Source organism: Rhinoraja longicauda, chromosome 2 (genome assembly GCF_053455715.1).
Source record: "Rhinoraja longicauda isolate Sanriku21f chromosome 2, sRhiLon1.1, whole genome shotgun sequence".
Lineage (NCBI taxonomy): Eukaryota > Metazoa > Chordata > Chondrichthyes > Rajiformes > Arhynchobatidae > Rhinoraja > Rhinoraja longicauda.
In genome coordinates this window covers 41,252,008-41,277,164 of record NC_135954.1, presented here as the reverse complement: position 1 = coordinate 41,277,164, position 25,157 = coordinate 41,252,008, and the positions used below count along the sequence as shown (strand labels likewise).

At 41.7% G+C, this 25,157-nt stretch overlaps 1 protein-coding gene across 1 annotated transcript in view; it reads right to left on the bottom strand.

The window, feature by feature from the left end:
* The window catches only part of tbc1d5 (TBC1 domain family, member 5), a 331,916-nt gene that overhangs the window by 94,329 nt on the left and 212,430 nt on the right, over positions 1-25,157 (bottom strand). Inside the window, exons 16-17 of the mRNA XM_078418008.1 lie at positions 10,234-10,376; positions 4,832-4,938 (exon numbers count right to left, since the gene is read on the bottom strand). Of these exons, the coding sequence (XP_078274134.1) occupies positions 4,832-4,938; positions 10,234-10,376 (250 nt within the window). The remainder of the gene's footprint in view (positions 1-4,831; positions 4,939-10,233; positions 10,377-25,157) is intronic.

Sequence of the window (25,157 nt, the reverse complement as noted above, 5' to 3'; positions counted from 1 at the left end):
CATTGACATCCCAGTCGCTCGTACCTATCCATGCCCTAAGCTCATCTGCCTGACCCGTCAGGCCCCTTGCATTAAAATACGTGCAATTTAAAGCAACCCTCCTTCTCGCTCTCCGCTTTTCACCTGCCTATTCTGTCCACTAACTTTTCCCTCACCACCCTCCATACCAACTTCTAACCTCTCACGTGCCTCTGTCCTGTATGAGATCCCATCCCCCCTGCCAATCTAGTTTAAATCCTCCCGTGTAGCATTAGCATTTCCACTATTCTTTCAGGCAACACGTACTGGATGATGGTAAATTGCTTGCAGTTCTCTAGTAAATCTCTGGTAAATTGCTGGCAGTTTTGTGGCAATTTCATAAGATCATGAGTGACAGGAGTAGAATTATGCCATTTGGCCCAGCAGGTCTACTCCGCCATTCAATCATGGCCCAATAATTTGCCAGTATTTACCCTGCAAATACCTGCATGCCCAAATTTTAGTCCATTTTTCCAAACGTGGGGATCCCAAACATGCAGGTAGATGCCAGACTGCAAATTTACCAGTGCATACTGCCACAGGACTCAAATTGTGCGACATGACCTTACTGAGATTCCCTAGCACTAGAGCTGGTGAATAAACATGTGGAGGATCGATAAATGCATTTATTTCAACTGAGATTTAAAAACTGCGAAGGAAAAAGGCAGGGGTCAGGCATGTTTGCATTAAATCATTTCTATTTACAGTGATGTTTTTAATTATTTAAGAGTTTTTGTGCTTAGGTGATTAACAATTCAAAGGAATATTTCAGCGTCTGATTGCAAAGGCAAGGCTGTAGGTGTGGCTTTGCCATCTGTGGAAGGTTTTCTCAGCAGGGCTTGTTTTGACCAACCACATGGACTGATTATGTTTTGTGAAGCTCAGACTGTGCTGATAAGGTCCAGGATACACTTGGTCAGCAAAGTCTGCCTTTCAAAAAGAAAACATGGATGTTGGAAATCTGAAGATAAAAATCCAAAATACTATCCTCTGAAATTCTGGAAGGCTGTAATATGCCTGGATAGAAAATGAGCTTTGTTGCACAAGTTTATGTTCAGCTGCACTGGAATAGTGGTGAGAGATGTGTAGGAAGGAACTGCAGATGGTTTATACCGAAGATGGAAACAAAATGTTGGGGTGATTCAACGTGACAGGCAGCATCTCTGGCAAAAAGGGCTAGGTGACGTTTCGGGTCGGAACACTTCTTCAGACCAAGGTGTAAGATGTCAGAGTGGGACTGGGATGGAGAATTTAAGTGAAAAATACGACTAATTGAATTCCTTTCCTTTTATTTTTGTTGCCACACCCCTTTGTTTGGCACCTTCTAACCAATATATCTCTAATTCTTCACAGATCAAATAAATGGGATTCAACCTGATATGTTGGACATGCATGGAACTGCAGATGCTGCAATCCAGAGCAACTGCTGGAGAAACTCAACAGGCCTGGCAGCATAATCTGTGTTCCTCACTCAAAGAGTTGCCTGTCCATTTCCCTCCGCAGTTGTTGCCTCATTTGTTTTGTGAACCAATATCTGAAGTTCCTTATGTCTAAGAATTCTCTGCCCTTAGGTTTTTTATTTTGTAGTCAGAAGCAAAACAATGGGATTCTCTAAGGATTTCAACATAAGTTGCCACAAAGATTTAGCAAGTTCTGTATCATCATCTATATACTAAAACTCTTGTTTGTTCGCTTGTTCCTGGACTACAGCCAAAACGATACACGATAGCGCAACAATTTTAGGCCCACCTTACTCAACGTCGTCCCGTGGTCCTATGGAAGAACTTTCATTGAAATCGGTGTTATATTTTTAATCTTATTCACATTTTAAAGTTTAAAAAACCACGCATGCGCAGTTGGGGCTCTGTTGATCTGGTACTTATGTAAGATGGTTGCCGCATCCGTGCGTGCGCAGAACAAACGCGTCCGTGCCTGCGCAGTTGGGGCCCGTTGAGCAGGGCTCGGCTGCCTGTCTCTTGGGGGCAGGTTTGCGGGCTCCGTAGCGGTGGGAGAGCCAGGCCTGGTGCCAGGGGATGCAGCTGTAGCCTGGGCCTGGACGTGACCGGGTAACCGCAAGCCTGAGGTGGGCCAAGGGGAAAGGCAGTAGCAGCAGCAGCGGCGGCGGTGAGGCCGGATGTTGGTGGAGGCCGAGGCCTGGCGCTGGGCCTGCCCTCAGCTTTCCCGTCCCCCCTCCTCTCCCCGGCCGGCTCAGCGCCTTCCCCACGCCGCCCCGTGTCCAGCGGCTCAGCAACAGTGGGAAACCCGCCGCCGTCTACCACTAAACATCCCCGCAATGGGACGGGACAGGACACCCACCCCCCCCCCCTCCCAGCTCCACCAATGGTGGCCGCCCGGGCTGGGAGGTGGGTTGCTACGGTAACTGCGGGTTGCTCCCGGGAGGGATGGGGAGGGGGGTGGAGGGGGGGGAAGGGGGAGGGAGGGAGGGGGTAGGGGAGGGAGGTGGAGGAGGGGAGGGAGGGGGGAGGAGGGAAGGGAGGGGAGGGGGAGAGCGGGAGGGAGCAGGAGAGGGGGAGAGAGCGGGAGGGAGGGGGGAGGGAGCGGGAGGGGGAGGGGGAGGGAGCGGGAGGGGGAAGGGAGCGGGAGGGGTAGGGGGAGGGAGGGGCGAGGGAGGGAGAGGGTGCTGCACCAATGCAGGAGTGGTTTGGGCCCAACGGGTCCACTTGGTCTAGTATTTTCTAATTCGAATATGACTTTCAATTTGTTGCCTTCTGCAGAGGATCTTTTTGAGCTTCAAATGGACTCAATAACTAATCAACTAATCAGGTTTTGCACGTCTGACAGACTGGAAACAAGGAGTAAAGAGTACAGATCATAATTCCTTTTTAATCCTTTTACAGAGAACTAAATAAAGATCGAAACAAATCTTTGAGGCTAAAGTAACATTGACTTTAACTTGCCATTTTTTTATTTTCAAAATTATTATTTGCCTGGAATAAAGGAATGCAATTATACCCTTATATACCAGCTTTTCAATACCAGAGAGTTTGCTCGGAAGTAATTAAAAATTACTCAGTGGGTTCAGTTACACCACATTCAACTAGGCATTTTAAATAGTCTTTACAGTGAGAGTATTGTGTAAAAAGTTAAAGTTTATAATAAAACATTGACTGTGTGAAATGTTTTTGGAACGACTGCAGGAGCAGGCAATCACTGGCCGCTGCTCTGCATTTGCATTTAATTGCACATGTTGGCACCAACTGTTTTGCTTTATTACATCTGTAAATTCCTGGCCATTTTTTTTCCTATATGGATTCCTCGCTGCTAACTTTCCCCCTTATTCGGGAGTTATACGTTTTTTTTGCATCCTAGTCCTATTTTGTTAAACAACTAGCATTCTTTAAAAAAAGTTGCTTCATAAAATTTTCTTTAGCCACTTTAACTGCTACTGAACAACAAGCAACATCCAAAATGAACAAACCTATGCATCTGCTTCTGATGCAACTGCCAATTAAGATGAGACACCCTTAAAAAAGGTTAATTGGTGAACTTGTTTCCACTCCTTTACTGCAAAGCAAAGTCCCATAAACAGTAATGTGATAAATGATTTGTTTAGTGCTGTTAATCAAAACCACCAGGAGAACTTGCCTACATTTTACAAAAATGTCAAGGTATAATTACAGACATCAGAGAGGGTAGCTGGAACCCAATTTCGACATAACAGTGCAGTTCACAATGCAATGTATTGAAAAATCAGCCACAAACATCTGCAATGGGTTTGTGGCTCAATCCAATAGTTGTGATGCAACATTGCTACCATAAGTCCTAGGAGCAGAATTCGGCCATTCGGCCCATCGAGTCTACTCCGTCATTCAACCATAGCTGATCGATCTTTCCCTCTCAACCCCACTCTGCTGCATTCTCCCCATAATCCTTGACACTCTTACTAATCAAGAATCTGGCAACTGCTATCACTGAGCCAAGGCTGACCTACTGGAATCAGAGAATAGACTGAACACCAAATTAATGACCACCTGGAAACACAAAACATCAGTGAGAAGTTAATTAAGAGAATATTACTGAACTTTACGTCTAGGTTTCATGTTATAAGACCTGTAATCTTTGGAAATGCAATTATTAAAGTTGTGCTCAGAATACATGGTTTGCTGAAAATTATACATGAGAAAATATTTTCACTCTTGACAAATAACTGATGACAGTTGGCAATAATCTTCAGTGAACAGACCACAAAGCACAGGCTATTAACCATTCAAAATGGGTGAAAACATCTCCCATTTGAAAAATAAATTTAGCTCATGGGTACAATAAAACAAATATTGACTGCCGTTCTGAGGCTATAAGTGATGAGTTATTACCGCTCTGGTTACAGATGTGCCCTCAAATGTACAATAATTCAGAAAATTCTCTTCCTTTTATAGGCCAGCAAATGACCATTGTAAAACAAGCAAACCATGGTGATGATACCGCAACAATATCCTTGTTTTTCTCTCCAGTAAAAATGTTAGCAGCCGATTTAATCACTCTTTGTAGAATGCACTACAAACATATGTAGTGCATGTGCTTCTGAAATATACCCTCCAAATTTTCATATATTTAATATGTTGCCATTTATTACTGAGATTTAAGTAAGTCATTTTAGCAGCAACTAAACTTCAGAATCTTGCGTGTTTAATTGATCTCATTTTATTTACTGGATATTAAGCATCCCTCTCATATTACGTATTATTTTAAATTATGTCTTTGTACATCTCAATCTCAGGGTTTAATGAATGGTATAATTCTACAAACAACACTCTTTCATTATGAGAATGAACCTCAAAAAATGCTTTATTACCTTTGGATCTCTTAAAAAGAGTGCCTTCTGGATAAAAGAATGGACATCTTCTACAGAAGGATAATGGAGAAGCAGTCCAAGGCAAGTCTGATAGTTACTGGCAATTACTGAAGAAAATATAACAAATAGAAGTGTTTTATTTACATAACATGCACATTTTATATACACTTACTAGAATATTTGCAAGCCATTACGAACTGCAGCACAAAATGAAACGATGGCAAAGAGTTGAAGACTTTTGGACAACTGTTTCGTTTGGGCAGGAAAATATTTTGCATCATTTTCTTTACACGAATGACAAAGTATGGAGTTCGTGATGCAGTATTTGCAAAACAGATTTACTTAAAAATATTGCACTTGACACAATCAATGGAGATAAGCTAGTGCAATACGAAAATCATGGAATACAATCACAGGCTTTCCCCATAATCTTAGGGCCCTTCAACATATTTTGTTTAGATATTCCATAACAATATTTCAGCACCAGCTATTAATGCACTGTATTAAAAGCACTTTATTGAAAACATATAGTAGGAATAAAAACATTCAAGACAATATTACGCATTCTAACTGACTATAGTCGCATACTTTGTCATTGTAGACCTGATATTTAAAAATCATGAGCAAAAGAAGCATGTGATTGAAACAAATAATTATATTCTACTGTGTGAACCACTTCATCATCCTCACTTCCTTTCTGATGCGACAGCTTGTAATTTCATACATCTGGTTTCATTTGTGAAGCACTCGCTTATCGTGCTCACTCTTCCATAATACTTTTGTTCTCTTGTGACCATTTACTGTACTTTTTGTGAAAGTCATTAAAGCCAAAAACACATGGCACATTAATAATGTAAGTTAGTGCTTTCTGAGTGCTAAACCACACAGTACTGCATCTTTACAAAACTTAGATGATTATAGTTTACTTATGATCTTGACATTTTAAAGCAATGTTAATAAAACAGCAATTGAATCGGTCAGAAGCATGTTTTGATATTTAATCTGCCAAACATCTGGAGTATTTGTAAATACAAAGATTGCCCAAGGTAATTTAATTAAAGCTATAAGATATCAATCTTTATTAAGGTCTGCTTTCAATCGTGTTCTCTAGGAATATAAACACATCAGACAAAAACTATGTCATGTTTATAAAAGGACATGCAGGGACTTTTGTATCAGATTGCAATGATGGTTTAGTCACAAGGTGGCAGTCTTCCACATAACAATGCACATCGGTTTCTTTATATCTACTTTTCCAACTGATATGAATTTTGCCCAGGTAATATCAACTTTCCTAGATACATAGATATTGATCGATTGTGAAATTATTTTCTAATTTTTAATCTTTTTTTCCCCATGAGCCTAATCAAGGAACTAGGTGGGTAAGTGTCAGATTGGATTGAAAAAAAATATAGGCTTACAGTCAGAAAATGGCACATCATGATAAATGGTTATTCCTCAGACTGGAGGATAGTTGACAGCAGTGTTTCCCAAGCGTTAATGCTAAGACCATTTGGTTTTAATATATTTGAATTACTTGAATTTTGGAATATAGAGTAAAATTACAAGACTGGATGTGTGGCAATCGGTTAGTGATCAAATGAAAAATAATGTAGGTAAGCTAGCAGAATACATAGGTGACAATTGGAATTTAATACAGAGAAGTGTGAGCTGATATAAAATGGAGAGGGTGAAGCAATATAGACTTAATGGGACAATTGTAAAGAATGTGAAGGAACAGAGAGACCTCAAGGTTCATATGCAAAGAATTTGAAGGTAGCAGGGCACATTGAGAGAGAATTTGCAACGCATGTCAGATCCTGGGTCCATAAATGGGTGCAGTGATTACAAATGCAGGTAAGTTTAGATTTCCAAAGCTCTGGGTAGGGCACAACCAGACAACTGGTTTTGGTCATCACACTTAGGAAGAATCCAAAGGTGTTTGAGCATATACAGTGCCCTCCATAATGTTTGGGACAAAGACCCATCATTTATTTATTTGCCTCTGTACTCCACAATTTGAGATTTGAAATAGAAAAAAAAATCACATGTGGTTAAAGTGCACATTGTCAGATTTTAACAAAGGCCATTTTTATACATTTTGGTTTCACCCTGTAGAGATTACAGCAGTGTTTATACCTAGTCCCCCTATTTCAAGTAAGCTCAACAGTACTCTCTTTCTTCTTAATGATGTTCCAAACAGTTTTTTGGTAAGCCTAAGGTTTGGCTGATGCCTCTAACAGTTTTATTCTTGTTTCTCAGTCTCACACTGGCTTCTTTGACTTTCATTGGCACAACTTTGGTCCTCATGTCGATAAACAGCAATAAAAGTTTCCAAAGGTGATGGAAAGACTGGAGGAAAGATTAGATGCTGCGAGCTCTCTTATACCTGCAATATGGAGGCAATTAAACACACCTGAGCAATTACAAACGCATGTGAAGCCATGTGTCCCAAACATTATGGTGCCCTGAAATGGAGTGACTATGTATAAACACAGATGTAATTTCTACATGGTGAAACCAAAATGTATAAAAATACCCTTTAATAAAATCTGACAATGTGCACTTTAATCACATGCGATTTTTTTTCTATTACAAATCTCAAATTGTGGAGTACAGAGGCAAATAAATAAATGATGGGTCTTTGTTCCAAACATTATGGAAGGCACTGTAGAAGATATTTAACAGGATAGTCCTTACAAAAATGAATTCTGTTACAAGTTTGGAGAATTCAGGGTTGTTTCCTTTTGCTCAAGTAGCAATTGTGGGAAGAGTTGATATAGATAGATTTATAAAGTTGGCATGGAGACTGGCCCCTCGGCCCAACTCGAACATGCCGTCCAAGATACCCAATCTAAGCTAGTCTTGTTTGCTTGTGTCTGGATCAAATCCCTCAAAACCTTTCCTATCCATGTACTGATCCAAATGTCTTTTAAATGTTATTACTGTACCTGCCTCAACTGCTCCTCTGGCAGATCCCACCAGGCTGTGTGTGGAAAAATTACTCCTCAAGTTCTTATTAAATCTTTTGCCTCTCACCTTAAACTGATGTCCTCTGGTTCTTGATTCCCGTACCCTAGGTATTCACTGTCTATTTCCCTCATGATTTTATACACCTACATAAGATCACCTCTCAGCCTCCTGTACTCCAAGGAATAAAGTCCTAACCTCCCCAACTTCTCCCTCAGTTCAGGTCCTTGAGTCCTGGCAAGATCCTCGTAAATCTTTGGGATTCTTGCCAGTTTAATGGAATCTTTCTTATAGCTGGGAGACGAAATCTGGACACAATACTCCAGGTTTAGCCTCACAAATATTTGTGCAACTGTAACTTAATGTCTCAACTTCAGAAGAGGAGTTCAGGATCGAAACATCGCCTATCCATTCCGTCTCCTGATTCTGATGCCTGACCTGCTGAGTTGCTTTGTGTTTTGTTTAAGATTCCAGCATCTGAAGTTTCTTGTGCCCTAATTTCTATACTCAATGCCCTGACTGATGAAGGCCAGCGTGCCAAAAGCTTCTTCACCACCCTATGTACCTGTGATGTCAGTTTCAGGGAACTATATACTTTGACTCCTAGATCTCTCTGCTCGACAACACAGGGCACTGCCATTCACTGTGAAGGTCCTGCCCTGGTGTAGCCTAAAATGCAACAGTTCACATTTATTTGAATCTGCGATGTACAAGATAGACAGATTTAGATTAGGTGGAGAAAAACAAACTGTTCCCATAAACTAATGGTACTAAGACTAGGTTATGGGCAGGGGACCCTTGGGGATGTGAGGATTTTGTTTTAAAACACAGTGAATGCAATGGCCCAGAACTCACCAGCGATGAGGGTGGAGGAAGAGACAATCAATGATTTCAAATGGAAACTGGACATGTGCTTGTAGGAAATCACTTTGCAGACTATAGGCATAGACTGGGAGGAAGTGATTGACAATAATTTTGTTCCAAGAGCTGGCAAGGATTTTTTCTGGCAACGTGTGAAGCTGCCTCTTAGGATCTAATACTTAACTTCTCTTGCATGCCGTGATTGGGTAGATTTTTCTTTTGTTTTTAACTCCAGAAAAATATCAATGCACTGTACAAAAAGGGCCAGAGCAGACATTACCTGCTGAGGAGACTCAGATCCTTTGGAGGGCAGGGGGCACTCCTAAGGATCTTCTGTGGGGCATCAGCCATTTTCTATGGAGTGGTCTGCTGGAGCAGCAGCATCTCAGCAGTGGAGGGGAAGAGACTTGACAAGCTGATCAGGAAGGCCAGCTCTGTCCTGGGTTGCCCCTTCGACTCAGTACAGGCGGTGGGAGAGAGGAGGATGATGGCAAAGATAACATCGCTGCTGGACAACGACTCCCACCCCATGCAGGACACTGCACTGCACTGAGTAGCTCCTTCAGTGACAGACTCCTTCACCCCAAGTGTGTGAAGGAGAGATATCGGAGGTCCTTCCTCCCCGCTGCTGTGAGACTGCACAACCAGCACTACTCCCAGCAGACCAGTCAACAGACCAGTCAACAGTAACAGTAAAGGAAAAACACAGTAAATTATGACAATTATCCTTATCTTTATTTTTATTTATAATTAATGTCTCTTGCTATCCACCTTGCTGCTGTAACACTGCAAATTTCCCCGGTGTGGGACAAATAAATAAATATATTATTATTATATTATTAAAGGATGGTATAACTGAAATTGAAGATACATCTGAAATCCTAATTTCAGATTAAATTACTTCACTTTCTGTCTTATTGAAAAATTATATTTTCTAATGATCACTCTTCCTTGAAGGATCCGCCAAAACAAATTAATAACTCAACCAATCAAGATGCAGAGTACCCAATCTTTAATGGCCTATGCCTTAGTTGGGTTTACCACAAACCGATTTTTTAAAATACATTGTTCTGAGAGTAAATTCCCAGAACATGTGCATTGTTGCTAACTTGTTTTGGCACATCTACAACTAGATTAGAGTCACCTATTTTTACTTCACAACTCCTTTCACATGCATCTCTAATTTCCTGTCTGATGCCATCCCTGTTTCCTGTTTGATGCCACTACGCTCTGGAGGCCGAGAGATAACCCCTTGGTGCTTAGCTCTACCCAGGCAGACATTTCATCTTGATTTTCTGATATCCTTTGCTCTTCTTTCATATTTTACCAACAATGCCACCCACAAGTAATTTTTCTGTTTTGGTTACCCATTTCTAAACATTGAATACCCAGAGAAATTCAGCTTCAGCACTGGTCTCTCTGGAGCCATGTCTCTGAAAATGCAATTACCGTATACTGTGTCCATTTCCAACAATTTATGCATATAACACAAAGATTTTCTTAAGGTATCTTACAATTCTTATCTTAGCATTGGAGCCATATGAAAGTATTATCAATGTGAATATACTTACAGACATCCCTTATGTATAACACCATTGCTAGAAAAATATAATCAACTAAATCCAGGGTGACACTTTCAGCAAATAACGTATCCCAGATCACCAAAAGGTCCTGAAGGGGAAATTCTCTTCCGAACAAAAGTCTGACCCATCGTCTGTAAAAGTGAAACAAGAATAACATCAGCTATGCAGACTACATTGCAGAGATGTTCAATATGTCATGAAAGAATGGAGCAAAGACAACCTTTACCAACATTGATAATTTAAATTGTACCTTTTTGTATATTCTCCACTAAACCTTTACTTGTGCTGAAAGTACAGGCTATCGATCATATTGGGTAATTTAAGATCTTAACAATGGTTTATTCTCCAATTCTTATCAGCGTCTATTCTAGTATTAAGCAAAGTGCCTGAATCTATTAATTGACAAAACAATGATGGTACTGTACAAGTTTATTTAAAAGACTGACAAAGCTATTCATGCAAATCGATTTTGAAAGTAACATGGACTAAAGATTCAAATGAATCTGTGTATGTGCTTTTCAAAAAGGTTTATAAAATGATCAGAACTCATCGATAAACTACTACTTGTACAAGAAAATAACTGCAGATGCTGGTACAAATCGAAGGTATTTATTCACAAAATGCTGGAGTAACTCAGCAGGCCAGGCAGCATCTTGGGAGAGAAGGAATGGGCGACTTTTCGGGTCGAGACCCTTCTTCAGACTGATGTCAGGGGGGCGGGACAAAGGAAGGATATAGGTGGAGACGGGAAGATAGAGGGAGATCTGGGAAGGGGGAGGGGAAGAGAGGGACAGAGGAACTATCTAAAGTTGGAAAAGTCTACCACTGGGCTACAAGCTGCCCAGGCGAAATATGAGGTGCTGTTCCTCCAATTTCCAGTGGGCCTCACTATGGCACTGGAGGAGGCCCATGACAGAAAGGTCAAACTGGGAATGGGAGGGGGAGTTGAAGTGCTCCGCCACCGGCAGATCAGATTGGCCAACGTGGACCGAGCGCAGGTGTTGAGCGAAGCGATCGCCGAGCCTGCTTTTGGTCTCACCGATGTAAATAAGCTGACATCTGGAGCAGCGGGTGCAATAGATGAGGTTGGAGGAGGTGCAGGTGAACCTCAGTCTCACCTGGAAAGACTGTTTGGGTCCTTGGATGGAGTTGAGGTGGAAGGTAAAGGGACAGGTGTTGCATCTCGTGCGGTTGCAGGGGAAAGTGCCCGGGGATGGGGTGGTTTGAATAGGAAGGGACGAGTGGACCAGGGAGTTACGGAGGGTACGGTCTCTGCGGAACGCAGAAAGGGGAAGGGATGGGAAGATATGGCCTGTGGTGGGGTCCCGTTGTAGGTGACGGAAATGTTGGCGGATGATTTGTTGGATACGCTGGCTGGTGGGGTGGAAGGTGAGAACGAGGGGGATTCAGTCCTTGTTACGAGTGGGGGGAGGGGGAGCAAGAGCGGAGCTGCGGGATGTAGAAGAGACCCTAGTGAGAGCCTCATCTATAATGGAAGAGGGGAAGCCCCGTTTCCTGAAGAATGAGGACATCTCTGATGCCCTAATGTGAAACACCTCATCCCGGGCGCAGATGCGGCGTAGACGGAGGAATTGGGAGTAGGGGATCGACTTTTTGCAGGAGACTGGGTGGGAAAAAGTGTAGTCCAAATAGCTGTGCGAGTCAGTGGGGTTATAGTAGAGGCTCGGCGATCGCTTCGCTCAACACCTGCGCTCGGTCCGCGTTGGCCAATCTGATCTGCCGGTGGCCGAGCACTTCAACTCCCCCTCCCATTCCCAGTCTGACCTTTCTGTCATGGGCCTCCTCCAGTGCCATAGTGAGGCCCACCGGAAATTGGAGGAACAGCACCTCATATTTCGCCTGGGCAGCTTGCAGCTTAGTGGTATGAACATCGACTTCTCCAACTTTAGATAGTTCCTCTGTCCCTATCTTCCCCTCCCCCTTCGCAGATCCCCCTCTATCTTGCTGTGTCCACCTATATCCTTCCTTTGTCCTGCCCCCCTGACATCAGTCTGAAGGAGGGTCTCGACCTGAAACGTTACCCATTCCTTCTCTCCCGAGATGCTGCCTGACCTGCTGAGTTACTCCAGCATTTTGTGATTAAATACTTTCGATAAACTACTACTGGTTCATTTTATTTACTTCATGTATGAAATGTCTTACTTTTTGTTCAAATATACCACCCCTTCAATGAATGTGAGATATGCCCCAACAGTGGATATAGGTCATGCAAAAAGCCAAAGTAAAAGTACCCATGTTCATTAAGGATTTCTTTCACATTTGCTTCTCAATTCTGGTAGCTTGATTTGGACTGAACCTTGCCAAGCTGGCAACAAAAACATACCACGTTCACCTTTTACCAACCTAGCAGCATGGTTACAGAACAATAATGTGCTTGTAGACCAATCACAGCAATTACTTTTGATTAATTAGTCTACAACCAACCCAGTAATTATTTGAAGAAACCTCAGTGGTGAAGAGCTTGGGAAAGCCTTTTTTCAGCTGATCATGTTACAATTGCCATGCCTCATGAATGAAACCACTCATACTATATCACAAATTGTTTTGTAATCCATCTAATTTGCTTCTAAGTTGACCAATGCCAATTGCTTCCATCAATTTCACAAAGAGTCCATTGTAGACAATAGGTGCAGGAGTAGGCTATTCGGCCCTTCGAGCCAGCACCACCATTCAATGTGATCATGGCTGATCATTCTCAATCAGTACCCCGTTCCTGCCTTCTCCCCATACCCCCTGACTCCGCTATCCTTAAGAGCTCTATCTAGCTTTCTCTTGAATGCATTCAGTGAATTGGCCTCCACTGCCTTCTGAGGCAGAGAACTCCACAGATTTACAACTCTCTGACTGAAAAAGTTTTTCCTCATCTCCGTTCTAAATGGCCTACCCCTTATTCTTAAACTGTGGCCCCTGGTTCTGGACTCCCCCAACATTGGGAACATGTTTCCTACCTCTAACGTGTCCAACCCCTTAATAATCTTATGTTTCGATAAGATCCCCTCTCATCCTTCTAAATTCCAGTGTATACAAGCCTAGTCGCTCCAGTCTTTCAACATATGACAGTCCCGCCATTCCGGGAATTAACCTAGTAAACCTACGCTGCACGCCCTCTACAGCAAGAATATTCTTCCACAAATTTGGAGACCAAAATTGCACACAGTACTCCAGGTGTGGTCTCACTAGGGCCCTGTACAACTGCAGAAGGACCTCTTTGCTCCTATACTCAACTCCTCTTGTTATGAAGGCCAACATTCCATTGGCTTTCTTCACTGCCTGCTGCACCTGCATGCTTCCTTTCAGTGACTGATGCACTAGGACACCCAGATCTTGTTGTGCGTCCCCTTTTCCTAACTTGACACCATTCAGATAATAATCTGTCTTCCTATTCTTACCACCAAAGTGGATAACCTCACATTTATCCACATGAAACTGCATCTGCCATGCATCCGCCCACTCACACAACCTGTCCAAGTCACCCTGCAACCTCATAGCATCTTCCTCACAGTTCACACTACCACCCAGCTTTGTATCATCTGCAAATTTGCTAATGGTACTTTTAATCCCTTCATCCAAGTCATTAATGTATACAAACTGACTGTCAATTAAATGAAAAATCAAAGAACAGCTAGAAATCTAAAATAAAAATACAAATGCTGGAAACATTCTGCGGGTCCTGCAGTATCTACCGACAGAGAAAAAGAGTAAATGGTTCAAATTGAAAACCTTCCTGTAAAACTGGGAACAACAGAAAAACAAATTAGATTTAAATTGCAGAAAAGATGGGGAAGAGGGTGAGGGACATACACAGCAAAGGGAAACTTTAAAAGGGTGAGTTCAGGTTTGCTGCAGGGATAAGTTAAAGAAGTCAAAGCTTAAAGAAGAATACAAAGTGCAAGTGAGGCTGCATTAATGGAGGGAAACAAAACTGAGCTAATAGCACAGATTGTTGACCTGCAATATATTCGTAGACCTAGGTTTGTTTGCAAAAAGAAGCCAGGTACATTAGCAAAAGCTAAGGTAGCCTAGAATTTCCTTGGAATGGCACCATTTTAATAACTTAATGGCAGCATAATGGCGCAGTGGTAGAGTCGCTGCCTTACAACGCTTGCAGCGCCGGAGACCCGGGTTCGATCCCGACTATGGGTGCTGTTTGTATGGAGTTTGTACCTTCTCCCCGTGACCTACGTGGGTCCAAAGGCGTACAGGTGTGTAGGTTAATTGGCTTGATATATGTGTAAATTGTCCCTGGTGTGTGTAGGATAGTGTTAATGTGCGTTAATCGCTGGTCGGTGAAGACTTAGTGGGCTGAAGGGGCTGTTTCCGCGCTGTATCTCTAAAATTAAAAAAAGTAGACTCCTGAACAGGCCAAAAGAGGAAATTATGAAGCATGTGACAAGTTGTCAATTATACCACCAATTTCGTTCCATGGACTCTTGTGCAGTTCACCATTACCTTTGCCCGAAATAGTTGAAAGACAATTATTACAGCCCAATTCCATTAAAATTATTGATAATCATTTTTTTCCTTAAGTTTAAGACTGCTTTCTTTTTAAATTTTGCTGTAGGCATCTGGCAACAGTGTGTTACTTTGCTTCATGATTATGGTACATCAGGTCCAGGAGCAAAGGAAAAAATCTAGCTGCGCAGAGGATCTGGATGCACTTGACATGTGGAGCATGTGCTCTAGGCAGATAGGATAGGTTTGGAGGAATACGAGCTAAACGCAGGCAGGTGGGTCTGGTGTAGATGGGTCATGATGGTCAGTGTGGGCATGTTGGGCCGAAGGGCCTGTTTCTACACTGTGTGTCTCTATGACTCTCGATGACCCTCAGGTTTACACAATAAATAACTTTGCTCATTTGAACTTTCACTAGCTTTAGTTAAAATGATAAATGTTTGGAAATTGTTTATTTTTCTTTTTAACTTTATATTATAAAATTATATTTAATTAGTATAAGTGATTTCTAAGTAAATGTATTATTTTATAAAGGAGACGCAAAGAACTGAAATCTTAAGTAAAACACAAAGAGCTGGAGGAATTTGGGGGGGGTGTCAGTAAATAGAATGAACAAGTAATATTTTGGGTCGGGATCCTTTTTATTATTTTATTAAAATGTTTTTAATTGAACCATTTGGAATGTTTTTGTATATCAAAAGGCCATTATGGAATTTTGAGGGAGCAGGGCTTCCGGATCTGCATAAGGTCTAGATACTGCTCACAAAACCATTTGCTCCGTGGTTTGGCCATCTGATTTATTTGGGGAGGGGGAGTGAGAGTAGGGAGAGGGAAAATGAACGGGAACAGTGGGAAGATTCAAATGCATTTCCCTGGTGAACCAGACAGCAAGATGCCTTTTTAAACAAAGGTAAAAGCGGGTCATATCCTCTCAAAGAAAAACTTTAAATTTCTGCATTTAACAGTATATATGGTTCCTCATCCAAAGAATATGTACTACTTTAGAAAAAAAAGTGAAAGTTATCCTTGTTATTTTGACAGTAAATTATGAGCCAGTTTTTTTGTCACTAGTTTTATTAAGTAAACAGAGAGGTTGCCATTCAAAGATTTAACTATTATTTTGTCTGGGAACTGTAGTTCCAGGAATCCCTTGCAGGTCTGAAGTGCTTCGTGTTTAAAGACTTATTTTCCATTGCTAAAAATCACATTGCCTTTCTGGGCATTGATATTGTTTTAATTACAAGATGACTTAGTTGTTAACGCATCCTATTGAATTTCTCTGTTTTGTTTTCATACTTTGAAATCTGACAGAAAATTAAGATTGAAACTAATTAGTGTGAAGGTCAGGAAATCCATGCTAGATGTATCAGTTTTATATTTTGCTTACACACCTTTCCAGCTATTGCTCATCATAAAAATCTGAGAGTATTACAGGCAATACATCAGGGCCAATGATTTGCCAGTGGTGGAATGTAAAACAGACCATTATCTGATGTACCATGTTAAAAATAAACATACACATTTCCTGTCTCGTTATCACTCTTGATACTTTCCATGTGCTCAACCTTTATAATTATTAAACAAATTCTAACAGTAAACAGGAGTTCCATAATTGGGAACTAGCACTCAAGAATGAAAAGCAGCAACTGGATGTCAGCAGCTATCCCTTAAACAAAATGAATCAAAAACATATACATTAAGAATCTTTTTGCTCTTTGTTAGGGCTGTCACTACCTAGTTAGTGTAAATCAATTAAAAATATAATACTACTTGGATCTCTCTTTTGGAGCTTAGATTTGTTGAATAGTAATCACGTTGGATGGTGTAGCAATGATTATGATTTCAAGCATGCTATCTTAAGCATAAATAACACTCAGCAAGCACAGGCTGTTTTGCAACTAATCTAGGCATTATAACCTAAAATCTGAATCTACAGGAGACATTGAAAGTTGCTGCTACTATTAACTTGGAGCAAACTAAAACACAAACCTTGGGCGTGGACTGATTTGATTTTTTTTAAATTTAAGGTCATCTTAAGGAGAGGAAAATAGCAGGTGACAACTGGGGTTAATGTTCTCTTTCATCGAATAGTGAAGTGATGGCTCAAATGACCTGCTGATGATCCAAATTGGATGGATTACCACCCAAGTAATAATACTAAAAACTGCCAACAATTAATAAGTGAGGGATGATGTTATTGAGTTAAAGACATACTGGCATGAATCTGATCGTGGACAGTGTACAAAATACTGAATCAGCACACTGTTTGGATTCAATTTTCTTTCACTTTGATATAACTTTATTCGATCATATAAAATTAATTACATTCAACCAATAAAAAGTGAACAATACAAAAGGTAAGCATTTGTGTTCACATGCAAAAATAACAACAAGCAATCAAAAGTATAAGTATTGGTAGAATAGTGAGTGCCTTAGAAAACTGATGAAAGTTGAAAGTGTGCCAGAAACAGGAGATATGAATTAAGGAAAATGTTGCACATATCCAGTTTTAATCAGCACCAAGTTTTAAAATAACTATTTTTGTCCTCACATCCTATTCAGTAATGAAAGAGATTTCTAGTTTGCTACCATAACAATTGTCCAGCAATTGACAAATCTGGAGTGAGTTTAAGTTGTTCTGGGAATATGTTCAACTATACGAATAGCTGTTTGAACTGTCATCTGAAATCTTCCTTTGCCCACGAGCCATAATGAGTAGGAATATCAGTATATATTATTTGAAATTAAAAGTTTCTTTTAAGAACAATATGTTGTTAAAAAGTCGCCTCAAGCAATGCCATGGGAGATCCGCTAGCCATATGTTATAGACTGCAACATCTTCTATCTGACCGAGACATGGTTGACCCCGCTGGTGCCGAATCAGGTGATCTGCCCAACCGAGTCCTTCACTGTTTTCCGTGCGGACAGAACGGAAGAATCCGGGAAATCCAAGGGTGGAGGAGTTTGCTTCATGACCAACAATAACTGGTGCAACCCTAGGAATATTAAGACGCTTTCTCGTTCCTGCTCGCCGGACCTGGAGCATCTGACTATCTCATGCCGTCCATTTTACCTTCCCCGGGAGTTCAGCTCGGTGATCATCACAGCTGATGACACGGTCACGGCACTATCGGCCCTACACGATGTGTTGTGTTGACACCAAAACAAGAACCCTGATGCGGCTGCGGTGGTGGCTGGAGATTTTAATAGAGCAAATCTCAAAAAGGTCATGCCGAACTTCTGCCAACACATCACGTGTGTCACCAGGGGGGGAAATAACTTTGGACCACTGCTACATGCCGCTCACGAACGGCTATAAGGCCGTTTCTCTCCCTCCTTTTGGAAAATCTGACCACGCTGCCATTTTCCTGCTGCCGGAGTATAAACAACGGATAGTACGGGAAACGGCTGTGACGAGGGACGTAAAGTGGTGGTCTGACCATTCAGAGGCCATGCTGCAAGATGCACTGAGCGAAGTCGACTGGAATATGTTCCAAGCAAGTTCCAGAGACGTCAATGAGTTTACGGAAGCGGTTACGGACTTCATTGCAACAATAGCCGATAACATCGTCCCCACGGTAAGGGTTAGTATCTTTCCTAATCAAAAACCCTGGGTGGACAGGGCTATTCGCGTTGCCTTGAATGCTCACACCGCTGCTTACAACTCCGGCCTGGCATCCGGCAATATGGACAACTACAAGGTAGTCCTACCGACTGCGAAGGGTGGTGAAGGACTTAAAAAGGAGGTGCAGGGACAGGATAGAGTCGCAGATGGAGCAGCAGGACACCAGGCGCCTTTGGCAGGGGCTACGGACTATAACTAACTACCGGTGCAGCCCCCCCTCAACCAGAAGTGCCGGCACCTCCCTATGTCTTGAACTCCTACCACGATTCGAGACGGGCAACACCGCCAGCGTGCTGGCTAACGAGGCTGGAGGGGGATCCACCGGTGAGGATGTGCACACATTCTCGGTGTTCGAGCATGACGTGAGGAGGGCTCTGACGCGTGTGAACACGAGGAAAGCTGTAGGCCCAGATGGTATATCTGGGCGAGTACTAAAGTCTTGTGCTACTCAGCTTGCTCCAGTGCTCACCACAATATTCAAACTCTCCTTGGCCAAGTCCGTGGTCCCTGCATGCTTCAAAAGATCCATCATCGCACCAGTGCCAAAGAATGCCTTTCCAGCTTGGTTGAATGACTACCGACCGGTGGCCCTCACCTCGATGGTCATGAAATGCTTTGAGAGGCCAATCAAGAACCACATCTGTGCCTTCCTCCCTTAAAATATGGACCCACTACAGTTCGCATACCGTCCGAACAGATCCACGGATGATGCGGTCTCCCAGGTTCTGCACACCGCTCTCTCTCATCTTGACAGCCAGAAGGGGGGCTATGTGAGGATGCTGTTCATTGATTTTAGTTCAGCTTTCATTACAATAGTCCCCACCACACTTGCTGAGAAGCTGCTGAAACTGGGGCTTAACACTCCCCTGTGTGCCTGGGTCCTGGACTTTCTCACCGCCAGGCCCCAAGTGGTCAAGATGGGGAGACATACATCTAACCCCCTCACCCTGAACACAGGTTCCCCCCAGGGTTGCGTCCTTAGCCCCCTACTGTACTCCCTATATACACATGACTGTGTGGCCAGGTTCAGCTCCAACTCTATCATCAAGTTTGCTGATGACACTGTGGTGGTGGGCTTGATCTCCGATAACGATGAGAAGGCCTACCGGGAGGAGGTGGCAGATCTGGCACTCTGGTGTCAGGACAACAGCCTCCTCTTGAATGTCACAAAAACTAAGGAGCTGATTGTGGACTTTAGAAGGGCTCAACATCCGAGGACGTACATTCCACTGGAGATAAATGGGATTACTGTGGATAGGGTGAGCAGCTTTATATACCTGGGAGTTCACATCAAAGAGGATCTGACATGGACAACACACATTGCCGCACTGGTGAGTAAGGTAAGACAGCGCCTTTACCACCTCAGACAGCTGAGGATATCCAGAGTCTCTCTGAGGATCCTTCAGTGCTTCTACTCTGGGGTTGTAGAAAGCATCTTGTCTGGCAACATCTCAATCTGGTTTGAGAACAGCTCTGCCCAGGACAGGAAGGCTCTGCGGAGAGTAGTGCGTTCGGCTGAACGCACTATGGGAACTACACTCGCCCCCCCCTGCAGGACCTATACATCAGGAGGTGCAGATCCAGAGCCAGCAACATTATGGGGGATCCCTACTACCCCAGCAACGGACTGTTCCAGCTTCTACGGTCAGGCAAATGCCTCCTCTGTCACGCTGTGAAAACAGAGAGGATGAGACGGAGTTTCTTCCCACAGGCCATCAGGACTGTTAACTCTTATATCACCAGGGACTAATTTACTGTATTAATTAATTTTTTTGTGTTGTGTCTTTTAAAAAAAAAATCTATTCTGTTTTGTAGTTTTAGCATAATCCGCAGGCATTGCCACTTTTATTTCACTGCACATCTTGTATGTGTATGTGACAAATAAAGTAGACTTGACTTGACTTGAGATAATATAACAGTGTAAATCTGATGCAGGTGATAAAGTTATTTAATATGCATTTTCCAAAAGCAGCTGAAACTAAAAATAATTTTAAACTTTTGCAATCATTTAAATTAATTTTAATAGCTTTTAAATGTTTCTCCCAGACATTTAAAAAAACAATTGAAAATACCTCGAACACAGAGTGCCATCTAAGGCAGAAAGCTTATTCCAGGAGTGGGGACTCTGCTGAATGTCATTTGAGGTCTCACCATATCCTGCTGCCTGACTCCAGAATTAGAAGGACAAAGATGCTTGGATTCACACGACCAGACCATATAATTAGGGATGGTACATGGGTAGCGTCCAAGCGGTGGACTGAAGCAAACGTGATACAATCCATTAATAAACTGGTAGAAACGGCACTTAATTGCCAAGTGAGCACCAACGTAGTTAAGTGCCAAGTAATATATTTTGGTAGGTTTATACTTCTTTGCAATCAAACATCTAAATAGGGTTGTGGAACAGATTTCTGGAGCTACAAATCCAGAGCTGTCTTAAAATAATGACATGTTAGTAAGGAAACCAAACAAAACATTGGTTTACTTATGGAGAGTTAGAAAAGTAAAACACTACATTCATATTTTCATATTTCAGATACAGCGCGGAAACAGGCCTTTTCGGCCCACCAAGTCCGCGCCGCCCAGCGATCCCCACACATTAACACTATCCTATACACACTAGGGACATTTTTTTTTACATTTACCCAGTCAATTAACCTACATACCTGTACGTCTTTGGAGTGTATTGATCTTGTAAACTGGTACTGAACCTTGGTCAGACCACACACTTGGTACTGTGAATCAATTTACTTTCAATATTATAAAAATGGACCTGAATAAGGTGCAGAAGAAATGTAATAAAATAGTACTAGATTGAGAGGTAACAAATATCATGGAACACTAACTAGATTTGATTCTAAAAAGACTGTGGTGTAACTTGCTGGATGTACCAAAGGAGTACCTAACATTATGGAAGATTTTGATAGTGAACATTGAAACGGTAGCCTAGAAACTGGATTGGAAAAACATTTTTTTGGCTTAAATTACGAATAAAATAATTTTACTGCAAACTTTGAAGTGTTCCTCCAATAAAGTCTTGCCCTTTGAAGAACTGGGCTAGGAACTTTTGTGTTATATTTCACCCTGATGCCATTTGTCTTCTGTCTTGGATACAAAGATTGCCATGTGTTACCTTTCGTATTCAGGCAGTACTGATAGAGAATGCGCCATAGTACAAAATAGCATTTAATTGTTAGCACCTTAATCCTAATGGTTGTTATGACAGCAGCTTCATCATAGCATTCTCTTCACTGTAAGAGACCCCACTTATTCATCTCTATGGCATTTATATCCCTCTCCATGCCAAGCTCCTCTTACGCCGTTTACTCCCAATCACCTCCATCTTAATCAATCCCCGTCCAACATTTTCCTTTACCTTCATGATAGCCAATATGATATATCACTTCCCATCAGGCAATATGTCAATAACACTGCAGCTGAGAGTTTTGTAAGCATCTACTATCATTGAGCACACAAATGGACACAAAGTGTTGAAGTAACAGCGTGTCAGGCTAGCATCTCTGGGGAACATGGATAGGTGACATTTTGGGTCGGGATCCGTCTTCTCTGGCCTTTTTTCCAACCATTTGCCTATTGAAAACCCCCCTCTCCCATGTCTGCCTATAATCTACCACACTTTGGCCTGCTTCTCTTGTCCAGCTTTCTTTAGCATCTCTGGAGAAGGGTCTTGACTGGAAACGTCACCCATTCCTTCTCTCCAGAGATGCTGCCTGTCCCGCTGAGTTACTCCAGCTTTTTGTGAGCATCTCTGGAGGACATGGTTTGGGGCGTTTCGGGTCGAGACCCTTCATCAGCCTTTAGTACAGGCAGCAAAAGATATTTGTTTAAACAAAATATTAGTTGCATTAGATGACAATTTACTTATTTTAACACCAGTTTGCTTCAATGGAAATTATAAGGCATTATTTAGAAGTTAGTAGTAATTTTTCAATTTTTTAAAATTATGTATTGACGCGAGGTTAAATACTTAACACTTAATGTCGACTACCTGTAAATTGCTGACTGAGACCTGCTTATTTTGACAGTTCACATATTGTTATTAATAGAAATTCTGAAATGGCAGGCCGTATGTTTCCTTGGCTACCTTTATGTTCCATAATGCTCTTTCTGGCAACAAAGGCTCCAATGATGGGATGGTAATTCACTAATTAACTATAGCTTTTGTTAAGAACCACAACATTTAACTGTGCAGGAGAAAGTGCAAATGTTGTTCTTTCAAGTCCCTGCAAACTAAGTATGCTGTGAAGGCTGGCTATGCCTAGGTTCTTTCTAATTATTCCAATTATCATGGCACACTATGAAAACTTGATTAATAACACTGAAGATATTGTTGTGGCAATTAGCCATATGGTTATGGGACTTTATTCTGTCACGATTTGGCCATTAGCATCTACTTATGTTTGTCAGATGTACGGCATCCGTGACAAGTTGAAGTTCCGCTCACCTTGTAGAATCCCATGTGTGCCGAGTGAGAGAACACTTTATTCCTAAGAGCTCCTCGCCTGAGTAAATTTTTCATGTAGCATCCGATCTTACTAGGGACAAATGTCAAACAAGGTCTATGAGGCCCCATCAAACCAAGTGTTACTCACAAGGCAGCTTAATAAATTGCCTGTCAGCATCAAACCATGCTCAAAGAAAGAATTTGACCAGCACAATCATTGTCATTAACTTATATATTTTCAGCATTTCACCATTTACACAGTATTCTCATGGGCTAAACTTGTTCTAATACTCCAGATGGCACTAAATAAAAAGGCAGGCAGCATTGCAGAGAAGATTTTTTTCTAAACCTAAAAAAATGCTTCATAATTATACTGTGCTATTTACATAACCTGATAGGTAATTTTAATATCAGAGCAACAAATGGAAAAAAACTGCCCCAAATCCCTCACTCTACCAAATCATCTCCCTATCACTGTCAACAGTTAGCCTATCAACAATGTGAAGGAAATTCTGATTTGTTTTGATGTAGAAAAATTCATTTTATACACTGCATTTATAAAATGCAAGATCTCGACCAAAATGATGATCATCTTTCTGCCTCCACAGTTGCTGCCTGACCTACTGAGTTCCTCCAATAGTTTGTTTTCAGCACCAGATTACATGTGCTGTCCCTTGTGCCTCCATTTTACAGACTTCATGCACCATGATGTTTTCCAATGTTGGAATGCTGAACATCAAGCAAAAGTTGCAATAACCCAAATAGTTGAAAAATAAACTGGAAGTCAACTTTACTCTGCTGATAGCTAAGAAAACATATGGTCTATCAGAAAGAAAATATTAAAGCTCAAAATCATAACTCACTTGGTAAACAGACAAGGTACTGTGGATAAACTATAATGAGTGAACTCAGAGGTCTCTTATCTTTGAGGGTAAGCTCTCAAGAGTTGGCAGTGATTCATACTAGATATGAAAAATATTGCTTGCAAATGCTCTCATCTAGATATTACGTCAAAATGGGTCACATCCATTATTCTCTATTATGACCTATATCCCATTAGTGTTCCATAATGACCCATATTCCTACTCCTGGAATAGCCAAACAGGAATGAAGAAATAAGTAATCTGAAAGTATTTTAAGGTGTCTTCATTTGTTAATTATCCGGAAAGTGATTTTGGATCAGGCTTAAATTGTTTAAGTTTTAATCATTCCGATTTTGACTGGGTCTTACTTTCCCTCTCCCATTTAAGGCATTTAGGCAGAGTTTTATAATGTTTTGGTTGTACTTCTCTGCATTAGTGTGTGAGCCCTTGAGGTGAGGGACAAGCATTTTTCATTTGTTCACATGATGTGCACACTGGTGGCCATGTGGGCATTTGTTGTGTGTCCCCAACTGCCATCTGAGTGGGTTGCAAGGTCAGAAGATGGCCAAGTATGTAAGAGTGGCATTGTTTAGAAACCAAATAAAATGTTGGTTCATCTCAGTTTCACAGGCACTATTAAAAAATAATGGTTCTCATAAAAAATTATTTTAATCCTCACGAGTCCTTAATAACTTCTAATGATGTAAATAAAAACTCTGCTCATGCTTGAATCCCTCTGTAGGCTTGGTCCATTTCTCCAGACATGACCCTCATATCTGGGTATTATTTAGCACGCTGTGCATTCCCGATTAGTGCTCCACAATATTGACGATTGTTTGGGCTATTGCTTAGTAATAGTTTTGTAATCTCCCTACAGAATTATTTTAGTCTGAAGGATACTAACCCAAAACGTCACCTATTCATGTTTTCCAGAGATGCTGCCTAACCTCCGAGTTACTCCAGCACCTTATGATCTTATCTGCAGTTCCTTGTTTATCTCTCTTTTAAAATTATTTGTTTTGGGTTAAGACAGGGCAAAGAGAGAGGAATGGGGACCCACATAAATGGGCGCTTGTCACTTCCCAATTGTGCTGCAATAAATGCCTGGGTTCACTCACTTTGCCTCACATCCCTTCCCCTCTGTCACCTTCTCTCACCCTTCTGCCCCGTTCTATATCCCTTTCTCAGCCCCTCTCATTAATGATATCGTTTTCATTAACCTGTCTGTCCCATTCTGTCTCCCTCTTTCTTGACCTGTCCTATATTCCATTTATCTCACTCACTCCCTTCTGTTTACTGAAATTTACTGTTTCACTTTCCACAAATGCCGCCAATCCTGCGAGTGCTTATAGCATTCTCAGCCCCTCTCATTAATGATATTGTTTTCATTAACCTGTCTGTCCCATTCTGTCTCCCTCTTTCTTGACCTGTCCTATATTCCATTTATCTCACTCACTCCCTTCCTCTCTGCTCTCTTCACAATGTC